At 46.1% G+C, this 26,187-nt stretch overlaps 1 protein-coding gene across 8 annotated transcripts in view; it reads left to right on the top strand.

Moving 5' to 3' along the window:
- GRAMD1B (GRAM domain containing 1B) overlaps nucleotides 1-26,187 on the top strand; it is a 180,001-nt gene that overhangs the window by 75,181 nt on the left and 78,633 nt on the right. The window contains exon 1 of one of the 8 annotated variants that reach the window (XM_045555768.1): nucleotides 17,449-17,835. The exons of the other annotated variants lie outside the window; for them this stretch is intronic. Coding sequence (XP_045411724.1) covers nucleotides 17,813-17,835 — 23 coding nt within the window. The 5' untranslated portion in view covers nucleotides 17,449-17,812. Of the gene's footprint in view, nucleotides 1-17,448; nucleotides 17,836-26,187 lie in introns of those variants that run through there. 8 annotated transcript variants of the gene reach the window in all.

The raw sequence follows: 26,187 nt of genomic DNA, 5'->3' as shown, positions 1-26,187 counted from the left end.
TGGCTTGAGGAAGTGGGGGCACAGAGGGCTGAGTAACTTGCCCAGGGTCACACAGACGGGAGTGGTCAAGTCAGAATGCAAGTCGAAGCTTTCCTCAAGCTAAGCAAACGACGAGAAGTCACTCAAGCCGCCACACACACTCACGGGGACATACACATCACCCTCTTTCTCCTCTTTTCCTCTTTTCTCCCTTCCTTTCCCCCTGTAGTTCTGTGACTCTCTTCCTGATTCATCACCATCTTTTCAGTGTTTATAGTCAGCACCAGACTCTAGACTAGAAAAGGGGTTTCACCTCCTGGGCAAAGACGACAGCTCTGTATTTATAGTCTCGGGACAGGCAGAGACCAAGCTGCACTCTTGCAAGCAGTGCTGACATGGCCACAGCACTGCCCGCCACTCAGAGAACTACATCTCCCAGAGTGCAGCAGGGCAAGTTTATCTGACCAGGGTTTGAAAGGGCCTCACTGGGTTTCCTTGCAGCACCACCTCCCAAGAGGCAGCTGCCGCAGAGGCTGTTTCTAAAGAAGCAGGTGCAGTGTCCAGCCTTGGCGCTGTCCTCAGGGAACCTGGGTGCCTGTACTTCCCACAATCCCTTCATCCACTCCCCTGCCAAAACTCACTCCAGCCTCTTTTCAAAAGCATATGGGTTTTTTTTTTTTTACCCCCCTTCCTTAACTTGGTGTATAAGAACAGTGATTAAAGAGTTAGAAAGTAGTACCTAGGGTAAAGTAATTAGTGCAAATAATTGCCCTGGAGAGAAAACGATATTATTAAGAGGAATTTCTTTCTCTGTCTTTCACAAAATATTAGGCAAAATGAAATGAGCTGAAGTTGCAAAAGAGGGAGCTTCTGGTCTCTAGTTCAAAAAGCAAATGCACAGAATAGAGGAGTTATTTAGCTTATGAGAAATTATTTAGATCAAATCCTTTCTGGTAAGTAGCAGAGGTGTGGATTCAATGGCTTTTATTTAGACATCCTGCATCAGTTTTTTTCCTCCCTTTTACCCCTCTATTGTCATTTTCTTTTCTTTGTTTCTTCCTGGAATTTTCTTTGGCTCTGAGACATATTTCTCCACCCCTCTCTCATTAAGCCTAATATTGTCCCCTGCCTCCTGCCCTGCCCCATCTTCTAGGCTGTCTATTCTGCAGCTAATGCACTCTCCCTGCTGCTTTGAGTTCAGACATAGGAATCGCTTTGTAACATACAGGTGCATCTGCCTGAGCAGCTCTCCTGAACGCTGTCTGCATCCGTTCACCATCCAGGGCTGTGTGACAGTTCTTTAAGAGCCGAATAGATAAATGTTTTCGGTCATTTGGGGGACTGGATAGACTCCCATTAACATGGGTCTGGTTTTGATGAAATAGAACATCCTTCTTCGTGGGTACTAGCCTTCTGCTCACCATCTGTTTGTACATTTGACTGTCAGCCCAGGAACAGAGAGGACCGCAGGCCATAGCAAGTAGCCGGAAGGAACATTACAAGCCTCTGAGCAGAGACGATGACGTGTGGATTGGCACAGCCCCCACACCTTTGGTTTGTTGTGGGGGCGCGATGGATTACCTCCACAGCAGTGCTAGCAAAGCCTCTTACCCCTTTCAAGTTGATTGCATTTGTGGCCATAGTCTAGGCTTATAGAAACTAGGCAATGAGTTAAAGAAAACCATGCATTGGCCTAAATTCTCCCACTCTCATTCCCTTCTCTTTTTATTAGAGAAAGGAGGAATAGGAATGGGAGAAGTGTTGTATTCTATGTTTATGATAGTTGGAAAAAAATGTACCTTTGGGAACAAGGGTATACCTCCCCCCACCACCTTAATTTAAATCTGAATAGTTGAATTAAAATAAAGTGAACATGAGTAAGTTCATTTAGATAAATTCTTTTTTATCTAAAACCAATTTTCGTTGTTTAAATATATACACTAACCTCTGGATATTTCTAAGATTTTTTCCCAAATGTTTGATAATGCATTTTCTTATAATTTGCCACCTTCAAAAAGATCTCAAAGGGAAATGTCAAATTAATTGAAATTTTATATTCTCTGAGTCAACAGTACTAGGGAACAGGAGTTGGGAGCTGATTGGGGAGGAAAAAGTGAAGAGTCAGAAAAGTTGTATGGTAGGGGTAGTGTGATGTGAGTGGGGAGGGATTTGGACTCAGTGAATATGGGGTTGAGTCTCAGTTCTGCTCTGCTGACTGCGTGACCTTGGACAAGTCACTTAAAGGCTCTGAGTCTCAGTTTAATTATCTTTAAAATGGGAGAAATAGTTTTTATCTCACAGGGTTCGTGTGAGTATCCAAAGAAGTAATGGATTTGGAAACAGTCTGTTTTTTGCTGCTATAACAGAATACCACAGACTGGGTAATTTATGAAGAACCAAAGCTTATTTGGCTCATGGTTCTGGAGGCTGGGAAGACCAAAAGAATGGTGCCAGCGTCTGGTGAGGGCCTTCTGTTGAGTTATCCCCTGCGGAAGGGCAAGAGAGCGTGTGAGACAGGGAGAAAATTCCCGAACCCATCCTTCTATCAGAAGTGCATTCCTGTGGTAACTCACTCACTCCTGGGATAACAGCATTAATCCATCCATGCAGCCCTCATGACCTAATCACCTCTTAAAGGTCCCGGGTCTTAATACTGTACGATCACAGTGGCAATTAAGTTTCTGCATGAGTTTGGAGGGGACAAATTACCGCAGAAACAAATGCATTGTAAATTATGGAGTGCTGTACAAATGGGACTTGTCACAATTATTGTTGCTGTTGTTAAGCCAGACCCATGAGCGCTGTATAAGCTGGTAGTATTGTCAGTGCTGTCATTCTTTTCTAGTGTGTGTTGGTCTGCGTCGTGGCGTGGTTTGGTTGTGAAGTCAGGCGGGAACAGAAGCAGGGGAATAGGAGAGAATGAGCGGAAACATCGGGAATAGATGAGTGAACACACGGTCATTGCCTTATTTTTCATTTCCTTATATTTTAACCCAATTAATCCTTGCTTTGCTGGGTTTTTCTATGATCTAGAGGCTGGATTGGGAGTAAGTGCGGGGGAAGAAGGAAGGAGGGAAATGAAGAGGGGTCATTTCTCTCAGGATCTCAGGATTTTTGAGGGAAAAGTCTACGTGGAAATGAACACCCAGACACTGACGTCCTTGTTTTAACCTTTTGGCTTTCTTATGGGCCTCAGTTTTCTCATCTGTAAAATGGAGTGGAAGCTGTGAGGTCCCATCCACCTGGAACCTTTTGTGGATCTGAAACCACAGGCACGAAGGAATCGGTGTCCTTAACAGAAGCCCAGACGGCACGCTGGAGAGGCTGGCTGCAGGGGAAATGACAGAGCCAGGCACTTGGAGAGGGCCACAGACAGGGGTCTGTTTTTCTGTAGGTCATTCTTTCTGATTGGGAGAACTCTCTCTAAAGATTTGAGTGTGCTTATCTTAATTTTTTTGGCAGGAAGATCAGTGGTTCAGCAGAGCACACGCCTTGTTTCCTTGTTAGTTTCTAGAAGTGTTGCTCCTTTGTATTTATGTGGCTCTGGCACCGGCAAACACAGTGAATATACACACTGTGTTTGAAGTAGAATCCTTGCACTTTCTTAGAAATGTGAGCAGCCTGTTCCCCTTTTCCCTGTAAGGCCCAGGCTTCTCTGAGCCCGTTCCCCTGGCTGCCCCTGATGGATGCAGCCTACCCCAGGTTGCCTGAGTAAAGTAGGCCAGAGAGGAAGCTGTAGTCACTGCGAGCGGAGCAGAGCAGAGCGGCCTGTCCCTGCTGGGCAGGAAACCTAGAGTGATGAATGGGGCTGGATGAAGTCATCCTGCTCCTCCAATCAGGCTGCTCCGAGAGAGCCAGGGGCCTCTGCAGATCCAGCCAGGCTGCCGGCTGCTCTCATGTACCTTTAGACAGAGGCTGTGAGTCTCTGGGAGTGGAGTGGGGGGGTGTGAACCGCCCGCTCCTGGCTCCTGTGTAGGCCTCAGTCAGTCTGAATGTTATTGCAAGGTGAGTGGCTTCGCCGGGCGAATTCCTCTCCCTTTGCATTCTCCACCTTGCTGTGCCAGGCTCTGGCTTTGTGGCTCCGGCACCTCCTTGCACAGCACCTTTCTGCTTCCATCTGAGTGCCTGCACCTTCCTGAGGTTCTCACGCCCGCCTGCCCCCCAGGCCTGCTCTCTCCCTGCTCCCCAGCTCTTGCTGAGACCTGCCAGCTGGCCACCTCCCACATGCCCCCTGCCCTGACCTGTGGGGACCCGTGGCAGGCTGGGTGATGGGGGGGCAGGCCTCCATCTCTGTGCCCTCTCCCCCAGCAGGGGGAGCCCGGTGAGACCCACACTTGCTTCCTGGGAAGAAGGACCAGGCCAGGGAGAAGCCCTGCACTCAGCCTCATGGGCGTCTGTGGGGACACAGGCAGGTTCCCTGACCCGCTTGGGGACGTCAAGGCTCCTTCCTCTCCCCACAACAGAGAAAGTCCCAGGGGGCCAGAAGGTAGAAATAGGCCTCTCATTTCCCCCAGCCTTCCAGAGGGGTGGTTTGTTCTCTCTGGGTGGACGTTTGTGACTCTGCCTTTTCTCTCTGGGTGGTGCCGCTGCTCCTTAGGCCAAGCAGAAATCATGGAGCCGGCTGACATGGCGACAGCAAAGGTAGGATGGAAATGCTGCCGGCCGCACTGTGCGTAAGTGGCTTCGCTTGGCAAGTTCTGCCTTTGGTTCACTTTTCTCTCTCCTCCTCCCCCTCAGCCCACCACTCCTGAGCGCCCAGGGGCTGTGTCCCAGTGGAGGGCAATGTCGTGAGCACCGAGGCCTCAGCAGAGGGGAGGAGGTGCCGGGTCCCACAAGGCACACTCCCCACCTGTGTGTGCTTACGAGTCCAAGCGAGTGGGCAGGGGTGCCGGGGGCGGGTGGAGGTATCAGTAGCTTTTGTCTGAGCTCACTTATATGTCTGTCTTTTTCTTTAGCTTTGCCTTGTTTTTCCATTTATCTTTATCCCATCTCTTTTTCAGTTACCCCTCTCCATCATTCTTCTTCTCTGTCTTCTTCCTCTGCTTCTTCTCCACACTACAGTCCATTTGTGCAGGCTGCACACTTTCTTTCAGCTTCTGTTTGCTTCTCTTTTCCCTCTCCCTGTTGTATAAGGAATGGGTGGGGTTGGTGCAGGCTGGACAGTCAGTCTTAAAAGCAGAGACTGTCTCTCTTCCTGCAGCAGATGTTGGCCTTGGGATTGGCGAGGAGTGTGTGTCTGAGTGGCAGAGGCTGTCGCTGTGCCCTCCCACCGCTCACAGGGTACCCCAATGGCAGTGTGAGTCTGGGCACCTCGGGAACGGTGCCTGGGGGCTGCGCCGCTTGTATCCCGTGGGCACACTAGAGGGCGTTCCTGAGATAGCTTTCGAATCTGTCCTGGCTCCTGCTTGCAACCTGAAATTTGTTTTTCCATGTATTTTTCCAAACAAGGAGTTTGAGATGTTGGGAGTAGATAGGGGACCTAAGGACGCTGAGTGTGTACGGCCTCACCCCAGCCCGTGTGTGCAGGGAGAGACCTGTAATCCTTCCAGAATATCCCAGCCCTTGGTTTGGGAGCTTTGCTCTTTGGCCAGATGGCAGTGTCTCCTTTCTCTCAGAGGTGGAAGACAGGACAAGGCTCAGACATCTGGGGCAGGTTGGGTCCCCTGTGTTGTGTATGGAAGAGGGAATGAGAGAGGGGCCCAAGTGGCAAGGGTGCTGCCAGCAAGAACAGGCAAGAATGTGTTACGGGGATTAAAATATGTCTCCGGGAATCACAAAACTTAGCTTTCTGCTCTTTCTCCCACTCCCACATGCTGTGTGACCAGATACAAGTTACTTAACTTCTCAGGGCTTTCATCTCATAGTCTGCACAGAGTGAAAGTGATATGCATCTGTTTTAACCACCTTAGATCCGTCAGATACTTAGTTTTCTTAGAAAGGAGCTAGAGAGAACAAAAGTAAACGAGAACAGATCTCCCTGGACTCATTGCCACCTCTGTTTCCCTTTCTTCTCTCCTTTTCCCTTCTTCCACAAACATTTGAGTGCCGACTTTGAACACGGGATGGGGGTGCAAGGTGCTGTACCCCTTGGCATTGTGCAGTGGTGGCCATGGGAGCAGGCATCTGCAGCTGTGTTTGGATCCAGAATGATTTGCTGCAAGCAGTTTGCTATCTGGCTGGAATGCCACTGTCTTATGTCTCTGCCAGGCCCTTGCAAACCTGCTAGTGAACGAGCTCTTGCAGTTGTAAGTGGTTTGTTATCAAACACCTGGCTCTCAGGGGCAGCTGTGGTGAATGCTCTGGCAAAGGTGTGTTCTGGGGACGTTGGGGAATTATTCTGTGGTGAATTTGGAGAGATGTGTTTATGTCTGTGTTTGCACATTGAGGCAGAAAGAGAGGGCCTCATTTCTCTTGGGGCCTTGCCATCCCTTAGTCCAGACTGCAGGTGATCTAATCAGGTGTAGAATCAGACCTTAGAGCTGGGTCATTCCTGAAGTTAGCATTTACTTTCAGGACCTTGGCCACAAGGGTGAACTGATTGGTTAATCAAAACAGATATTCAACCACAGAACTGTAATTTTTTTAAACCTTCTCTAACTTAGACCCTTTGGAAATTTAGTTCAGGCATTTTTAATCTAGGCCTGTGAACCATTCAGGTCCATGAACCTCCTTCAGTTGTAGACAGAAATTTGTATTGGTGCATTTTTCTGGGTAAAGTATCTATGGCTTTCATCAGCTCTCCAAAAGGCTTATAACTCAAAAGTTTAAGAATCTTTAACTGATCAAGATGTTCCCACAGAGAGACCATTTGCATAGTCCAGGTATAAAGCCTGTGGCCTAGGGACAGAGAGAACCTACCAACCTTATTATGGCTGATGTACTGAATCTCTGATACTATGTAAAAACAGCTGACCCATTGGGTAAAAATTCACATTGTAACTAACAAGTAAGTCATTTACATTATGATTCAGATATCATTTTTTAAGTGTCTAAATACATGCAAATTCTTCCCTCTTACCTCAGCCTTTCCCCTTTTATTTCTGAGACACTATTCCCAGAATTTCCCTTAGCCCCAATGTCCTAGGTTAAATTACTCCTGAATGAGATAGCTTTTGCTGGAGGTGTGACTTCACTTCCTGGAGTCTGGATCTTGAGGTTCTCTTATTGCATCACCATAGTGCTACTCTTTCTTTTTTCTTTTTTAAAGGTTGCACTTTCATACTAGGGCCATCTGATGTCCTGACCTGACTGTGTTATGTAGATGATAAATTGTGTCCTGAGAATTTCTATCTCAACCTTGAGAAAAGGAGTTAGAAAACGTTCATTAATCCATTCATTCAGCGGTTACATGCAAGGGGATGTTCAGCATGGATGTCGTAGAGATGGGAAGTACACCATCATTGTGAGGAGGTGCTCACTGGTTCTTGGGGGAGACAGACAAGTAAACAAATTATGGCAGCACAAGGTAATCAGGCTCATAATAGAAGTACAAGTCACCAGGGAAGCACAAAAGAATTACCTGACAGGCAGGCCATGAAGGGCTTTGTAAAGGAAGTGACATTTGATCTGAGACCTGCAGTGTGGGTGGGAATTTATCAGGTGGACAAGAGAGGAGAGGTAATCTGGCTATGATTTGGAGTCAGACATAGGTAGGTTCAAGTGCTGGCCCTGTCGCTTTCTGTCTTAGTGAACTTGAGTGAGTTATCTTGGCCTTTCCTGGTGTTAGTTTCCTCGTTTGGAATGAGGATGCCATTGACACTACAGAGTTGTTGTGAGGATTAAGTGAGATAACTTCGGTTAAATGCCTGGCACACCATAGATGTTCACTGAATGGTAGCTGTGGGTCTGCAAGTCTGCCAGACAGGAGAGGGAGACAGCGTGACCATGGCAGGGTCCAGGGCACTACAAGTTAGTTTGGCAGGACTGGAGCTTAAGCTGCTTACATGTGGAAGACAGGAGGCAGATGATGAAACTAGAAGCATACGTGGGGGGCTGAAACACTGGGAGAGCCTGGGATGGTAGAGATTGTGTAGACACTGGGAACGGTGGAAGGACTTTAAGATATCATCAGGTTTGCTTTTGAGAAAGTATTCTCTGCCTCCAAGGGAGACAAATAAGATAATATCCTCATTTTGCTCCATCCCTGACAACTTTGGTTTTTCACATGTCTGTCTTTCCCCACTCAACTGTGAACTCCTTGAGGACGGTGGTTGTGTGTTGTTTTTCAATCCACAGACACCCTAGCATCGAACATTTTACTTGGCATATGATGGATGCTCAATAAATATTTGGTGAATGAGAGGGTAAGTACAACTACAAACCTCAAGATGAGAATTGAGAGTCAAGTAAAAACTGACAGCAGGAAACACACTCTAGTCCTATTTCAGGAACTAGAATTGACATGATTTAGTACCTAATTAAATGGGAGTTGGAGCAGGAGGAGTCTAGGGTGAATTCTTGGTTTCTGCCTGGGTGACGTGGTAGTTGGTGGTGCTGTTTATAGAGACAGATAGAGGAGCAGAGTCAGCAGGCAATGTAGCGGGACACTGAGGAGTTGGGTCTATTCATGCTTGCTTTGAAGTGCCAAAGGGACATCCAAGTGAAACTGTTCAGGAATAATTGGAGGTTGGGGGGGAGTGGTACAGGTTGAACATCCCAAATATGAAAAATCCGAAATTGAAAATGCTCCAGTATCTGAAACTTACTGAGCATTGACATGCTGCTCAAAGGAAATGCTCATTGGAGCATTTCAGATTTTGGATTTTTGGATTTGGGATGCTTAACTGGTATGTATTCTGCAAATGTTCCAAAACTCCAAAACTCCAAAACACTCAAAATCAGAAACGCTTTTGGTCCCAAGCACTTCTCAAAAGAGATACTTAGTAAGAGATACAGTTGTACGTATATATTTGGGAGTCACCAGCCAATCTCCAAGGCATTGTGAAAACATTTGAGACTACATTAGGAAGCTCTGAGACCCAGATGACTACCTGAAGATGGGAAGTTGCCTGGAGAAGCTCTTGAGGTTCCTCATCATAGCACTGGAGAGGTGGCAGCTCTCCTCTGGTGCAACAGGAGGTCTTAGACCTGAGAAAGCTTTCACAGAGGAGTCTGGACTTCTGGATTTTGTGGAGAAATTGAAAAATATTGGGGGACTGGCACAGAATTGCTAGTTATTTTGCTTGTGAAAAGGAACATACCTAAACTAAAATATTTCACAAAACCACTACCAATATTGTTTATATTTAAAGAGTATTTTAACACAAAATGAAAAAGGACAAAAGGATATCCTGTCAAAAATTCAAGATATTTAGCTTTTTGGAACTTACCTTGTCCTGATTTTTCTTAAGTCATCATCAATCCATGTAAAAACTGCATCATGGTACACACAAGCACGTGGCTGCCCCTGCCCCATCAAAGGTAGCTGGTGGCTTCATGTATGGAAGGGAACAGGTGCGTTTACCGAACAGCACTGGTCACGAGACAGATGGAAGCTGAACTCTTTGGTTTGCTCATGATATGCCAGTCTCATGTGTGTCATGATGTTAAGAAAATGTATTAGTCTGAAATACCTGTAAGCATTTTTTTCCCAGCCTTAAGGTGGTGAGGAGAAAATGTCCTGATGATGGGAAATGAACCTTTTCAAAATCCAACTGATTAGATGCAGTCTGCTCCCTCCAAATAAACCCGTATTTATTGGCAGTGATAGTAGCAATATGTTCCGAAGGCACTATTTCTGGACACCTACCGCGCAAATAGGAAGTTCTTGTCTCTGTAAAAGATGATGACAAATATTGGGTCCTTTTTCTGGCTAACTCTTTTGTGTGAAGACCAGACTAACCAAGAAATATCACAGACAGACTTACTGTAGGGGAGCTCAGAATATTCACTATTGATTGCCAGTTGATTAAAAAAATTGGCATAATAATGACAAACCTATGTTCGTTTTGGAAACCAGAGGTAATCTGTCCTTCTGATGCCTCTCTTATGGGACTTATTACCTTATATTTTGTAAAGTTAGAGTTATTTAGTATAATGATTTAATGCCCATGTTTTATCTTCTTTATTAGATTATAAACTTTTAGAGATCAAGGAGGACATTGGATTTAACATTGAAATATTGTTATAATTTGCCTGGGTTATGAACAAATGAGGCCATCAGTAAGTATAGTTCTTATAGTTGGATATGTAGTTGACTGACCTAACAGGAAGAGCACACACATACACAAAAAATACAAAAATATCGCAAACAAAATAGGGAAAATTAGAAACTTTGTTTACGTAAAGCAGAAAAAGTAGACCAGGAACAGAGAAATAGAGCGTGTGGTTCTTGTAGTATGTAGTGTTGGTTCTGTGGACGCTGGTTGGAAATAATCACAGTTATGCTGTGTGTTGTGTCACTGGCTCCTCCTAACAGCCTGACCGTTGTCTTCCTCACCTTTTTATCTTTCAATGAAGGAAGGAGTTGAGGCTTAGAAAAATGAAGTTGTTCAAGGTCCCATAGTTTTTAAGTATGGATTTGAACTCAAGGCTAATTCTAGAATCCCCAGGGCTGAACCCCAATACACACCTCTGGGAGGGTTGTCAGTCCCTGGTCAGTTAAGAATGCGGTTTTTCTAGGTTTGTCCTATCAGCAAGCAATTTCTCTGCCAACAATAGGTTCTTGTGTCCTTGGCCAGGAGACTTACACTGTTAAAATGAGGTAACACTCAATGCATCTGGTGTTTTTAAACAGTAATATTTTTTTAAAACAGTAACTTAGTTGAAAAAGGAGAAATCCCCATTTGGTGGGAAGAGAGCAGGAAGCAGCTGGCTGTGGGTGTATGGGCGCTCCCTCCCCGAGAGAACCTGAGTTCATAAGCACCCTCCTGGGTCCCTAACACCATCAGTCACCCTGAATTTCTCCTGAGAATAAACCAGGTGGAACCAGGAGGGTAATTAGAAATATGCCTTGTTTCTTCCATCTGGCAGGAGAGATGTTTTCCTTTGTTACGCATGTAATTAAAATGATGAGTGGCATCAGGCCTCATCCCCCTCTCTGGGTTGGTGGGTTTCTCTAAGGTGTGTGTATCTTTCCTGACAGTAGGGCTCTTGCCACCGAGGTGCCACCCTTCTGTCTACCAGGACCCAGGGAGGAACAGGACAACACTGGTCAGGCTGTCAGGTATTCAGGAAGCTGGAGGAATGATTTTGGAGGTGAAGGGGAAGGTGGGATAGAGAGGGGAGTCCTCTCTAGGGATTTCTATTGCCAGACAGAGGAAGGGCCAGGGAAGTCTCCTTGGAGAAGGGATGTCAAGAGCTGCCTCAAGAAGGGGGGAGAGAGAGTTCAGTTGGGTTTTGGACTAAGGGAGGTGAGCAAGGGAGATAATTCTCATTCATGGCTTGGCCCAGAGTTGGATGTGAGGGGAGGCTTGTGATCTTACCTTTTATTTTTTCCTGTTTTTACCAACCACCACCTTATACAGTGGCCAGTAGAGTCCAGTAGTACTAGGAAGAGAGCTGACCTCCCCGAGCTTCCATTCCTGCGTGGACGTGGTTTAGCACCTCACTGGGCTGCTGTGAGGATCACATGGCATGACGTGTGTGCGACCACTTTAAATTCTAGGCTGATCACAGACCCTTCAGTGGCAGCCCTGGTGGCCTCTGTCCCTCACTTTGTGGGGGCCAGATGAAGCTGAATGGAGTTTGGCTTTGACTTTGCTCATCCTGTTTCTTGCCTGAAGGAACATTCTGGATTAGCAGATTGCAGAAGGAGGGGCAAAGAAGGCTGGGGGAGGTGATTCTGCCTGTTGTTTTTTTTTTTTTTTTTCATACTCTTAAGTGCCCTAAGTGAATCCCTGGGGTCACAGAGGGAGAAGGAAGCATTCTTGAAGCAAACAGCCATGCTTACCCTGCCAGCCAGCCTGCCCACCTCTGCCAGCCCTGCGGCCGGTGCTTGCCCACCCTGCACAGCCGCCGTTTCACCAGGACAGCGGGGCTGGAGGGCAGGGGTGTGCACAAGGGTACGAGGATAGGAAGGGAGGGGCTGGCTCCGGAGGCTCCAAGCTGGGAGCTGACACAGATGAACAGACCAGAAGGCAAGGCCAATGCCTGCAGCCCACACTGTCACACCAGAGCCAGTGACTAATAGTGGCAGAGGGTGGGGAGAGGAGAGCAGAGTACTGAGAGAGGGAGGGAGGAGACAGGGAAGTGGTGGGGAGCACCAGATGGGGTGCAGCCCTGGCCATCAGCCGGTCTGCTCACACAGGCTCTATTGACTGCAGTTTGGAGTTTGGAAGGGATTTTGGCTGGAGGACTAGGAGGAAGCTTGTTGTTTAAATGGAGTGTTTAGGAGGCTGCTCCTCCCCCGCTGCTCCTCTCTCACTAGCTTCCTGACCTCCAAAATGCTCCTTAAATATAACACTCTCAGCGCCTGATGACTCCCCTGCCTGAGTTTGGAGCTTTGATTCCCCAACGTGTGACTGCAGCACTGCTCTGCCCCAGTTTTTCCAGCAACTAGAGGCATGCAGCTCTGCCCTGGTACTGCAGCAACGCTCCTGCTCCTTGTGCAAAGGGGGGCGGAGGGAGAGCAGCACAAAATCCAAGAACTTGAGATGGAAGGGGAGCCTCAGGGATCATGTAGTCCATTTTCCGCTCCAGATAGAGAGCCAGAGGCTTGGAGTGACTTACCCAAGGTCATGGGGAGGCTCGGGCTTCTGGTGATGGAATGAGCTGGGGAGGTGGGAGTCAGGAGGGCTGAACTCTCCCTTGGGTTCTGCCACTAGTTGGCTGAAGCCTGAGAGGGGACCTAAAATCCTGATATTTGGGAAGGTAGCTTACAGGTTTCCCTTGGCCTGGGGCTCTTGGGCATCTGCAGGCAAGGTTGCCAGCAGCATGCTCTGGTTGAATGGAAACCTCTCTCACCATTCTAGTCGCTATTTGTGGATGAAGCAAGAAATACCGATCAACTTCATGTTAATCAAATCAATATCAGTGAGCTTGGAAAGGCCAATTTTTGTCAACTTAGATTTGTGAAAATGCAAATTAACACAACATTGTCATGGCTAGACCCCTGAGCACACCCCCTCCCCAAATCAAATCTGTTTATAGAAACCCAAAAGAGAAGATTCGTGTTTAGTTGTTTTCTAATTGCTATTGATTTTATTTTAAAATTGTTTTCATTGACTATTAAGCAGATATAAACTATTTATAACATATAAAACATGTGCAAAGCATAAAGTAAGAAGAAACAACAAACAAGTGTACCTCTTACCCATCCTGCTGACTCCATTCTCTTCCCCACCCTTCCTTGCTTTTGGATTTTATGGATATAGAATATATATATATATATATATATATATGTATTTTTTGTTTATACATGGAATCATACTGTGTGCATTCTTTGGTGACTTGCCTTCTTCATTCAACATCATGCTTCTGAGAGTCATCAACACTGTTGCATGTGACAGTGATTTGTATGTTTTTAGTGCTGTATGCTGTTCCATTTTAAGAAACTACCACAAGATATTTATCCTTTCTGTTGATAGATGCTTGTTTTGTTTCTAGATTTTTTTGTTTTGTTTTTGCTATTACATGGAGTGCCATGTAAAGTTTTGGTGCATGTGAGTTGCTTCCATCATTGGGGTAGAACGGTTATGTGTTAGGGGATGCAATTGTTCAACCTTACCATATAATACCAAATCGTTTTTCTAGGTATTTAATAGTTGGACCAATGTACACTCCCACTGGCTCCTTTCCAACACTTGATATTGCTTGACTTTTTAATTTTTGCCAATCAGATGGATATGTGATGGCATCTCATCGGAGTTCCAATTTATATTTTCCTGAATACTAATGAATTGAGCACTTTTTATGTTTATTGATTGTTTCCTCTTCTGAAAGTGCTCATGCAAATAGTTTGTCTGTTTTTCTAATTGTCTTTCTTTTTCACATTGGTTTGTAGGAATTTTTAATAAGTTCTGTGAACAATTCCTTTCTTAATTAATATACATTGAAAAATATTTTCTCCCCAAAAAGCCTTGTCTTTTCTTTCTTTACGATCTCTTTGGATGATCAGAAATTCCTAATATTACTGTAGCAGAATCTATTATTCTTTTGCTTTATGGACATTGTATTTTTGGTGAGTTGCCTGGGAAATTCTCAGGCTACAATTGGTGTGAGGTCAGTTTGTGATTATGGTTGATCAGGGGAGATTGTTTTTCCTCCTTTGTTTAATGTCAAGGTTTTATGATGGGCAATTTTCCTTTTAGTTACTGGGCAGTGTTTGTGAATTTTTTTCAAGTTCATTACAGTGGTTTTCCACCAGGGCCTACTTCATGAGGAGGTCTCCTGTTAAACCTCTCACCACTAGTGGGCTTTGGAGTTATCTCCTGCATGCTCTGTGAGGCCATGAGAGCCCAAGCCCAGTTTCACTGGTTTCTGCCGTCACTAAGTTTTTGACCTCTTATTATTTCTTACTTTTTTTGAGAGCTCATCAAGCACTTTAAAGAGTTTCTCTTTTTTTCTTTCTATTTTATCCAGTATATATGCCATATTGCCAGACACGGAAGCTTTGGGAATCTAGTTTTCTCCAAATAATTCTTATCCCTCCTGAAGTACAAATATAAAGGAGCAGCCGGTTTGCAAAAGAGTCAGGCAGAGGCGGGAGAATCTGTATGTTCATTCCCAGAGGTTATGTCAGTGCTCACAATTTGCTGGTCTGGGAACTTTTTAAACCACACAAACGGACTGCTCTTCGTGAAAAGATAAAAGGAAGGAAAATACGTGCAATGAGGAACATTTCTCCAAATGTGGAGTTTGTTTCCAGAGCTCTGTGAGAAGTCCTCTTCTCAGAAACAAGAAAGAGCCAAGGAGAATTTGAGGCAGATGACTGTCACCCAACTCACTGGGCTCTTCTTTTCTTCCTCCCTTTGTGTGTTCCTCACATCACACGCAGACACGCAAGCCAGCCAACTCGCCAGTAATAGAAGAGGCTGGTTGATGTAGTCGCTTTTTTACCTGTACCCTGTATTCTTTTCCTCCTGGGAGCATGTGAGCTTTTATAAATCAGCTTGTCTGATAGAGAAGGTGATTTTTTTATAAACATACGTAGTGATTAAGAAAATGGGTTTTGGAGCTCTACACGCCTGCATTCAAATCCCAAACTTGCAGCTTTGCTAGCTGTTTGGCATTAGGCAAATCAAGACACTGCACTCAGCCTTTGGCAGCATTATCCGAAAAATCATGATCACTACCTTATAATATGGATGTGAAGATTCAGTGAGATGATGCAAGTAAAATGCTTAGCACGATTTGTGACATAACAAGCCCTCAATACATTCTTATTAATAGTTGAGAAGGAGGAAGGTTTTTTTTTTGTTTGTTTTGGAGTTTAAAAAAAAAAAAAACAGCTCCAGAGTAAAAGCCAACAAATTTTAACAGTTACAGTAATATGTTTTTAATGTAATACTTGGAAACCTTTGATCCAGGTTCTGTGTGTTACCTGTGATCAGTTGGTGGTTCAGGATGAGAAAACACTATTCACATGTACGTGGAGTACTATACGTGACATTTGCCTGAGGGCTGGATCACAGAACCTAGGCGTTCCTCTGAGTGAGTTATCTAGGTCAGCGGTCCCCAACCTTTTTGGCACCAGGGACCGTTTTCATGGAAGACAATATTTCAACGGACTGGGGAAGGGGGAGATGGTTTCAGGATGATTCAAGCTCATTACATTTATAGTTCACTTTATTGCTGTTATTATTACATTGTAATATGTAATGAAATAATTATACAACTCAGGATAGGTTGGGGACCCCTGATCTAGGTCATAAAGGACAACTCTATGCACTGCTGGAATCTGTTGCATCCGTTCAGTACCTATGCTAAAAGTATGGCCCGGGTACAGCCTCCAGGAGCTTTAAAAACATAACTACAGATATGTTTGGAAGTCCAGGAAGCATTTGAGTGTTGTCTGGCATGGGGCCGAAGATGGAGGGAAATTCCATAGCCCAGGGCTGCTTTGGAAGTCCATCTCTGAAAATTCAGTATTCCTTAAAGAGTGTTTCTTCTGGACCATCTGGACACTGGAGGGAGACTGCAGTGTTTTAGATCAGTTTGCATAAAGTCACTTCAATTAATTACTTGCTGATAGTACCCCTACTATATGCAAGCCCTCCTAGTCAGTGGAAATATAGAGCTAAACAAGATACCCCGTCCCTGCCTTCATGGAGCTTACCCTCTAAAAAAAGTAAGGCAGGTAATAAATAATCGTGAGCATGGTGATTGTTACCAGCAAACATCTGCACTCCAGATTTTCTAGAGAGTATCACTTTACAAGGTCAAGTGTAGATGATGCACATACAATGCATGGATGTCTGTAGGTTTGGGACAAATTTCAGGGTGAAGGCTTATTATGGTTAGGTTGTTTTGGGGCAAGTTTCAGGGTAAAGGCTTGTTATTATGGTTCAGTTGAAGGTTGCTATTTCATGATTAATCTCCTCTTTGTTCATTATCACCCATCCGAATTATTGACCCAGATAGTGATGCAGGGAAGGACAGAAAGGAACCACACAGCCTGCACACACAATTTTTGGTGCTGGAATTCCGGGGCCCCAGCCTGGAAGATTTGATTCAGGATGAGTTACTTTTCCCTTTCCAGGGAATTGTATGTTCCAGTTCAAGTTGAGAATCTCAGTCCTTCCTTACCACGGTGCTGTCTGGCCTGGTCTGAATCTCCTTGGAGCCCAGCAATGGTGATAAAGGGTTGCTTAAATCCTAAACGAGGCCTTTGCGGCCACCTTAAAAGAATCCCTGGCCCCAGGTGACCAAAAGCGCGGCCCTACCACCTGAAGTTGCTGCCTCACCCTGCAGCCCCGAAGTGGAGGCAATTTCCCCAGTAGGGAAAGAGAACTGCGTGTTCTGTGTGCTGCAGGCAGGCAGCAAACTGCCCCAGCAGGCAGCCCAGCTTGCCGGCTGCCCTGCCTCGTTGGGGAGGAGTCTGTTTAAGGTGGTCTTGCCCAGCCTGTCTTGGGACACCGAGGCACTCACCATGGGGCCTCTGAGGTCAGTGGCTCAGTAGGGTTCCCAAAGTTTGCGGAAGACCTGGGATCCAGGCTTCCCTCCCCGCCAGGGGTGGGGTGTTTTAACCCTTTGGTGGATGCCTGTGGAAGTGCTCACCTTCAGATATTTCTGCCCCTATTCTCTTCATTCCAGGCGGCACATTCCTCACGCACCCTGTCTCTGACATTCTGTCCCGTCCTGGGACAAAACATGTGCTGTGTCTTTAAATGGGCGGAAGTGGCTGGCAGTGCTTTGCTTGGGTACTGCATTGATTAGGAGATTATATGGAGCTGCGGGAGCTGCCGCCTGGGGGAAGAGAGGTGCAGGTTCTGCTAGATTTGTGCCGTCCTTCTCCCGGGCTCTGCTTGGCTTCCTTCCCCAAGGCGGCTGGGAGTCGGTATGAGGTGAGGGTGGGTGGGTGGCCGGCCAGCCTGCCTGTTGACGGCAACTCCGGGGCTTGTTCGCGCAGCCTTGCCAGCATTACCCATCCTCAGCAGAAACTGGCAGCGGCAGCCACAGCTCAGGCAGGCAGCTCCAGCCCCGGGCTGGGTTTGCAGAATCTGTCCTTTGCCTTCAAGCCCAGCTTTCAGCTGGGAGAGGGGGAAGAAAGGACAGCAGCCTCAGTTCTTCTGGCTCTTTCTCTGTCTCTGTCTTTCTCTTTCTGTGTTCAAGTCACATTACATGGGATTCTGTTCTTTTGGGACTTCGTCATCTTTTCCAATATGTCCTGGGACCTCTGGAGCTGTAACGGGGATGCTAAGGACACGGTCAGTGGATTATCGTGACTGTACTAATGAAAGGATTCAAGCTCTCCTGGTAAGTAGAGGAGGGATAAGGCACCTTCGTCTTCGTTCGTTCTTCAGCCCTGTGCTCCCCCAGCACCCTCAAGAGGTCTCCTTCAGCAGACGGGCATCGAGGGGTTAAGACGGTGGCTACACACTGTACAAAGTTGGGGTACTCTCCCTGGCTCCCCCAGCTTCTGCACCACTGCAGTATTTTCTGTCAGCATCCTCTTGGGGGGGCAGGGGTTTTGTGGAAGTTGGGGGGGAGTGGAGAGAATCCAACTGCGGCTGAAACGGTTCTCCAACTTTGAGGGGCATGAGGGGTGGTGCACACGGAGGGAACTTTATAAAGAAAGATCCCTTGCTGTTGCATGGTCTTGTGCTCTGCAGGGGGCTGGGGGCACAACTGTGCTCTCCTTACCCCTAACCGACACGGGGTGAGGTGTGCTTTCTCTCCTCAGCTCCTTAGGGCTGGCAGCCTCGGACCTCTTACTAAATAAAGAATCTCTCTGAGAGCCCAGGCTCCATCTTCTAGGATACCTGGTGTCCAAAGGAGACTGGACCACACCCCTACCCCAACACAAACACACACCTTGAGGCTTTGCAAGTGCCCCTTCCTGGGCTTAATATTGGGACATTCAAGGCACTTGCTTGGGGCGTGGGGGTAGCGGTATTCTAGCTGCAGAAGTAGTCAGAGTATTTTTACCTTTTATTTAAAAAATAAAACCCTTACTTATCCCTCTTCTCCTTTGACCCACGAAGGATCAGGTGGGTGGGTGAATTGGCTTTTTATCTGACTGAGGAACTGCAGATTTCACTTGGGAAACTTTGCCGGCAGGGATCTGGTACCCCTGCAGAACAGCATGGGCAGCTGCCCTGCAGGCCTCCTCCAGAGGAGAAAGGCTCCTTGGGCTGGGGGGGGAGCTTTCTCTCCCTGAAGAGGGTGGTGGGTGGGAGGAGGAGAATGAGCTTGGGAGAGCTCCCTGCAGGGGTGCATCCGGCCTGCATTGGCTGGCTGTCCCTGGTGGGGTGGGGGTCAGTCATCTCTCTGGGGGGAGGCTGATTTTCAGAGTCAGGGATGCATGTCAAACAGTTTAAGGCATGGAGTCCTAGGCTGGCCCTAGGCCACATCTTGCTTTCCACAAACCCCTACCCTAGATTAAAAAGCCTGACAGAATCAGTTTCTAGGCAAGAGGGTCCTCTAGTGGGTCTTGAAAAAGGTACTTCGTGGAAGGCAAAGGGAGGTGCTTAGTGCCTGCAAGCGTAACTCTCAGGAACTAGGAGGCCCTGAGCGGTGGTGAGCACTGGTAACCACCCAGCGTGGAGTTTCTTTTCTTCCAGCTTTGATATCACTCTTTCCTATGTTTAGCCCTTGCTTTTTTGGAACCAGGTTCCTTCTGGTTGCAAGCTATTAACAGAGGGTATTGTCGCTGGGAATTCCAGGCCCAAGTCGGCAGCCAGAGCTGCCCCTTCACTCTTCGGTAGGGCCAAGCTGGGTCTGTAGCTTGGATGAGGCCTCCAAGGAAAGCCCAGGTGCTGCTGGGAGCACAGGGACCCCGGGCTCTTCATCAGAGATCGCTCGCATCCTTCCATGCCCCTGCTGCCAGCACACCCAGCTTGGGACTGAGAGGTAGCTTGGCTGTCATTCAGGATGAGACATCACTTTAACACAGAATGCCTCTTGGCTCAGCCCAGCCTGGGTTAGTCCCTTAGGGCCATGCAGGAATGTTTGCCTTTAAAAATCTGCCCTGAGTATCTCTTGGTGCATTTCAACAAGGAGAGCAGTGTTGAGCTGGGGAACTGTAATTAGGCTAACCTTGTCTTCTTTAGCCAAATAAAATTTTACAAGGTTGGGAAATTCTGTCACTCATGTCTGCCTGGGTACTATTAGGTCCCTTCACCCACCATCTCATTAAGTACAAATATGTTGCTCTGTTTTGGCCCAGGGGCCAAAACCTTGTTGTGGATGTTTTGATTTGAAATGCGGCTCCCTTTGGTAGTATCCCATGTCAGGGTACTCCCCACTCTCCCGACAGGGAGACTTGTTTGAAGCAGGATGACGAAATTCATTGGTTACCTTGTTCTGGATAGCACTGTCTGCATGTGGAAAAGGGTGGGATTAATTAACAGAATAATGTTTGGGAATCATTTCTAGAAACAATTCTGGAATGTCTACTATGTGCGTGTGATATAAAAAGTGATAGTAAATGCTGACTAACATTAATTGATACTATGTGTCAAGCACCATTTTAGATACTTCACACGTATTAACTCACATGGGGCTCACAGCATTATTATTAAGATCCCTCAAAAGAAAAGAAATCCCCATTTTATAGGTGGGGAAACTGAGACAAAGAGAGGTCAAGTGGCCTGTATGAGGTAATATAGATACCAGGAACCAGGCTTTGGATTTGCAGTGAGGTAATTTTCCCCAGTGATTCACCTGTTCTTGGTTACTCTTCTATAGTGAGCTTTCCCTGTGTGTGATGCCGTACTATATACCAGCTTTTGTCCTGCTCTGCTCTCTCTTTGCCTAGTGTTTGTTAGGTCAGTTGATCAGACTTTTAAAAGTGGGTACAAATGCATTATCTCATTTCATTCTTATCATAACCCCATGAAGTGGCTGCTATCTCTGTTTTAGAAGTAGGGAAACTGAGGTACAGAGTAATAACATGTTTTGATTAAATTCATGCAACTAGTTTGTGAAAAAGCCAGGAGGCACACTCTTGTTGCCTGACTATTATTTCAGTGTGGGGACTCCCACAGCAACGGCAGAGTGTGTCTGTCCGACCTTCTTTCCCCAAGAGCAGGCTTAAGGTCCGTGCGTCCATTTATGCATCCGTCCCTTCATTCTACAGATGTTGATCAAATATTTAGTATTTTTGTAGCCTTGTGCATAGACATTGCAGGAGTATAAAACAATGTAAAGGATATGGCCTTGGCCTTGTAGGGACTGGTAGCCTCACAGATGGAATGAGATGCCACCTCCCCTCCACCCACGCTTGTGCAGACATGTGCACACATATGCGTGCATCAGTTCTAAAGGTCTGATCAGTGCAGTGGACCCCAAGGACTCTGGAAATTCATTGTAGCTGGCACAACGGAGAAGGCTTCTTGGAGTAATTGACATGTGGAGGGGGGGTTCAGAGGCTGGACCACTGGTTAAGTAAAGGCAGTACTTTGCTTAGCACCTATGGTATACCTCATGGGGCTATGAGCTTGTCACTGGGGCTGCTTTTAGATGAAGAGGACCATGGTGATGACTGTGATTGACAAGTGGCTGGATTGTGAGATAGAAATCTCCCTCATTAGGCGGGAGCTTTAGGCTGTCTCAGAAGATGATTCTGTGGTTCCATCTGCCGGTTGCTTGGGGAGCAAGGTAAGGTCAGTGGTAGGAGAGGGGGAGAGAGGAGGTGGCGTGTACAAATAGACAGGGCTGTGGCCAGAGCAGAACTGTGGGTCATGCAGCAATTTGGAAGCCCAGTGACTGTTTCTTTAAGAACAACTCGCTAATCTTCCAGAGCTTCTGCATGATTAATTTTTTTTCCCTTTTGGTGATGTAAAGCTATTCCTAATTCCTGTGGAGCTTTAGAACCCTACATACTAAAATCTCCAGTTTTGTGGGGCTGCTCCTTCTCTAGGTGGTTTTGGCCCCCACGGACCAGGCAGACTGTCGTAACATCTGTCTAGAGTCTCTCTCCTCGTGTTCCTGGTCCTCACATCTGTTGGGCTTGGTGGTGCAGTCTCCACAGAGCCTGGGGGCTGCGACAGACCTTGGGGAAAGTCAGTGTGCTGGAAGAATTTGGTTCTGTGTTAAGAGAAAATATAGTTCTTGACACATAACAGGCAAATCATCTCTGTGGTGAGGTCTCAGTCCCCAGATGAGAGGAATTTTGTGTTTCTCTGTGTGTGAATGGGTGAGCGAGCAGTCATGCTACTTTCACATGGTTTATTTAGGAAGTTGAGTGCTGTGTGAGAGAACCCACTCACATTCTTCCCAGGTAACTGGGATGGAGTTCATTTTTTTTGTACTCCTCCATAGTGCATGGAGATTCATGGTCAACCGTATTTTATTTGATACCAAAGGTCAATTGCCCACTGGACTCTTTCTCTTCAATCTGTTAGTGAATGGAGCTCTGTTCCTTCTTCAGTTCTTGTCATACATCTATCTTTTGAGGTTCTTTCTGTGAGAGGTTTGCTCTAGAGGAAGAGGGAGCCCTGGATGTGGCCTCCGCACACCTCCTTTAGAGCAAGACATTTCCCCACTATGGAAATGTCTACCAGAAGGTGAGTTGCAGTGAAGGTTGGAGTCATTCAATGGCTTCAGATTCTAGGTAGACAACTCCTGAAGTGGAATCTTGTTGGCCTGCTGCGTGGCCTTGGTAGGTGACTTCTGTTTGCCTGGCGTAGTGGTAGTGGTTTTGAAAGTGGAATTCAATGACAATGTCAGGAGGATTAGTCGGTCTCTCAGCTTCCTTTTTACTAATGGTTTAGAAAAAGGCCACACAGTCCTGACAGAGCAGGTCGCTTGTGTTGTGGACTGTTCGTGCCCTTCTATAGCCAGCAGGAGACACTGAAAATAAACATTCATTTGAAAATATTAAATATTCATTTACAAACATTGCACAGCAGGCACACTCTCCTGCGAACAGTGTGAGATTTACTTTATTATTTGATGGGATGGGAATTGGAGTTTTCCCGTGGTCCAGTAAATCCAGGGCGCCAAGTGCTGGTCATCTAAGCATTTCAATCCGCTGAGCGAGCAGGAAGTTCAGGGCAAGGGCTGAAACTTCTGGCTCTACAGATTTTCTTAAAAGGATAGGCCTTTCCCACCTCTCACCCAGGTTTCTACTTTGGGAAACTGTACCTAGCTTGAAATAAGCAGCAATAAATGTTTGCTTTGCTATGTTATTGTTGTCACCATCATGATTAAGAAGAAAAAATGTAAGTTTGTGGGTGGCAGAGATTGTAACAGATCAGATTGTGAGTACCTGAGGTTCTTCGATGCTGCTAGCTCAAAACCCTTCCTCCTGGCCATTCTGAGATGTATTGTCATCAAGTTTATTGCTGGAAGAGATGATTTAGAGTTTCTGAAGAGAGAACTTGGAGATGATTCTGATCTCTTGCTGCATTGTCCAGAAAGGTGGACATTTGTTCCCTAAATGAGTTGTTAAGGTAAAGGGATAGGATAAACTAGGTATTGCTAGATATTTTTGTTCACTGGATCTTTGTGCTATTCTTTGGTTTATGTTTGGAGAAAGATGTTGAATTAAACTGGATAGGCTGGGTTATGCCGTGATAATACCCATTTCCTGAGCTTCACTCATCTAAGTTTTGTTCTTGATCACTCCAAGTCCCCTCAGGCTCTGGAAAACCCTCCAGGGAAGCCATCCTGCATGTGACAGGCAGCTCAGAGACCCAGGCTGTAGGCTGTCATGGCAACTCCTCCATAGTCTACAGCAGGGGAGGAGGGCTTGGCTCTTAATGCTCCTCCCTCCAAGTGACTACACTGTCCTTGTACTTGCCACACATTGGCTAGAAGCAGTCACTTGGCCCTACCTAACTGCAGAAAACCTGGGAAATGTGTGCTTCTGACTGCAGGAGGAGGAGGGGAGAACCAGTACTATGGGGGAGCACCCATAATACACACCACTGTGGACATGTGAGCACCGGCTCACACCCCTTCCTAAGACCCAGCAATGCTTCCGTACTGCCTGTGGAATAAAGGACTTAATTTGAGATGTCATGGAAGACCTTACATGACCTTCGATACAGGGTTGGCATATCATAGCCCACTGGCCAAATTCAGCTTGCTGCCTGTTTTTGTCTGGCTTGCAAACTAATAATGTTTCTGTACAGTTTTAAATGGCTGAAGATAATAAAAGAAGCGTAATATGACATGTGAAAAATTATATGAAATTCCATAAATTTGTCTGGAGCACGGATGCACCCATTTGTTTATGTATTGTGATCGCTTTGACATTACAATAGCGGAATTGAGTAGTTATGACAGAGGCCTGTGGCCAGCAAATCTAAAACATTTGTTATCTGGTCCTTTATGCAAAGTTTGCTGCCCCTTAGTTTAGGCAAATAGAGATATTTCTCAAGTGCAACAAAGTCGTATGTTTTTACTGGATATTTCTTAACTAGCAGTCCTGTTCTAGGTATTGCAATAGTAATGATGATGATGAAAAAGATACTAATAATAATGTCAATACCTACACTACAACTTCCTATATGACAGGAATATTTTAAATGTTATATATGAACTCAGCAATTTTTTGAAGTAGGTATAGTTTATTCAGATTTTACAAGGGCATAATCTAAAGCACAAAATCTAAGTAATCTGCTCAAGGTCGATTAAGAATTCATCTTAACCACCACAATTACAGAATTAGAGGACAGGTCTTTGCCTGTAAGAATACAAGACTAATACCCATGAAAAGTGAGAATTATTGTAGGGCAATTTACGAAGACAGCATTTCATGATATGAATTACAATTGACCTTTAAACAACATGGAGTTCAGGGGTGACTTCTGAGCAGTTGAACATCCAGGTATAACTTTTGACTCCCCCAAAACTTCTACTTCCACTTCCACCTACTGTTGAGTGGAAGTCTTATTGATAACATAGACAGTCAATTGACACATATTTTATATGTTATAGGAATTATATGCTGTATTCTTACAATAAAGTAAGCTAGAGAAAAAATGTTATTTAGAAATCATAAGGAAGAGAAGATATATTTACTATTTATTAAGTGCAAGTGATTCATCTTAAAGGACTTCATCCTTGTTGTTTTTGTGTTGAGTAGGCTGAGGAGGAAGAGGAAGAGGAGGGGTTGGTCTTGCTATCTCAGGGGTGGCAGAGGTGGAAGAAAATCCACATATAAGTGGACTCGCCCAGTTCAAACCCATATCGTTCAAGAGTCCACTGTATAATTGCCAAAAATGTGTGGGAACAGAGAGAAGGAGAGAGCAGAATGGGCAAAAGAAATCAAGAAGGGCTGAAGAGAGGAGGTGGGTGTGGGTTGGTCCTTGAAGAATGGAGCCCACTGAGATTTCAGGAGAGATTAGTGGGTCTCTCAGGCCAGGGAGAAGCAAGAGCTGGGCCACAGAAACTGGAATGAAGGCCTGTGGAAGAGAGAGAGAGCAGAGCAGCCCGGTTAGGACAGAGGAATGCATGATGCTGCTGCAGTAGAAGTTTGAGTAGCAAAACAGGGCTCACCTATGGACAGCCTCCAAGTGAGGCAGAGGCCTGGGCTTGCTAGACTCAGTGAGAGAAGCCCTGAGCCTCAGGATGACCAAAGAGCATGGAGATCCAGGTCCCAACTCAGAGGGCAAGATGGTTGGGGCCAAGAACTCTGGTACATGCATAGCTGGGGAGCATAAAGAAGAGCTTTAGAAAGTGCAATAGCAATGCTTCTATGAGCTTTCCATTTTTAAAAATATCATACAACTTTCACACAACCACCTACAGGAAAGGTGGTATTTATCCCATTTTACAGGTAAAGAAACTGAGTCTCAGAGTGGTTTTTAAGCAACTGGCCCAAGACTATGTAGTAAATGGCAGAACGGGGACAAAACCGAAGATGTGGAGTCCTAAAGCCTGTGCTTCCAACCCCTATACTCTACTCCTTGAGTGAGCGTGAAGAATGTTGGTCTCTCACTCTGGTAAAAATGGGTGGCTTTAAAGGTAACAATTCAGGAAAGGTTTGCTGAGGAGGTGGGGCAGTCTTTCTGGGTTGTAGTGTTCCCTTTATCAGTAGAGGATGCAGTTTCCCCAGTCTGCTCCTCCCCTTGGTGAGCCATGCCCCAAGGCATAGCTGATCTGGTGGCTGTCACTTCAGGGCTGGGTCAGGAGTTATTTTTTTTTTTAAATTGCGAAATGTATCATGCATACAAAAAATGTATAGAATGTATCCATACAGCTTGAAAAAGAATAAACAAACATTAGCCTGGGTGTGGTGGCTCACTCCTATAATCCCAGCACTTTGGGAGGCTGAGGCAGGAGGATTGCTTGAGCCCCAGGAGTTGGAGGTTGCAGTGAGCTATGATCACACCACTGCACTCCAGGCTGGGCAACAGAGCAAAAAAAAAAAAATTTGTTCACCATCAAGTTAAGCATTAGAACATTACCTATACCTTATGACAATATTCAAAGCCTGGGAGGGCATGCCCCAGAGAATGCAAATCTTGGGAGCTGAGCGCCAACTGGTTCCCGGGTCTCGGTTTGAGACTCTGCCCCCTAGAGGAGGTGGGTTGTGCTTTTCAGCTGGCACCTCTGCAGTGGCTCCGGGATAAATGGCTGCTTCTTGGCGTGCAGCTCCCTCTCCTTGGCTGTGTGGTGCACCCCTAGGGAGAGATGCAGATGGTTTGGCTGCTT

Source organism: Lemur catta, chromosome 7, assembly GCF_020740605.2.
Source record: "Lemur catta isolate mLemCat1 chromosome 7, mLemCat1.pri, whole genome shotgun sequence".
Taxonomy (NCBI): domain Eukaryota; kingdom Metazoa; phylum Chordata; class Mammalia; order Primates; family Lemuridae; genus Lemur; species Lemur catta.
Note: the sequence above shows the minus strand (reverse complement) of the source record. Positions and strands in the feature narration are given on the sequence as shown.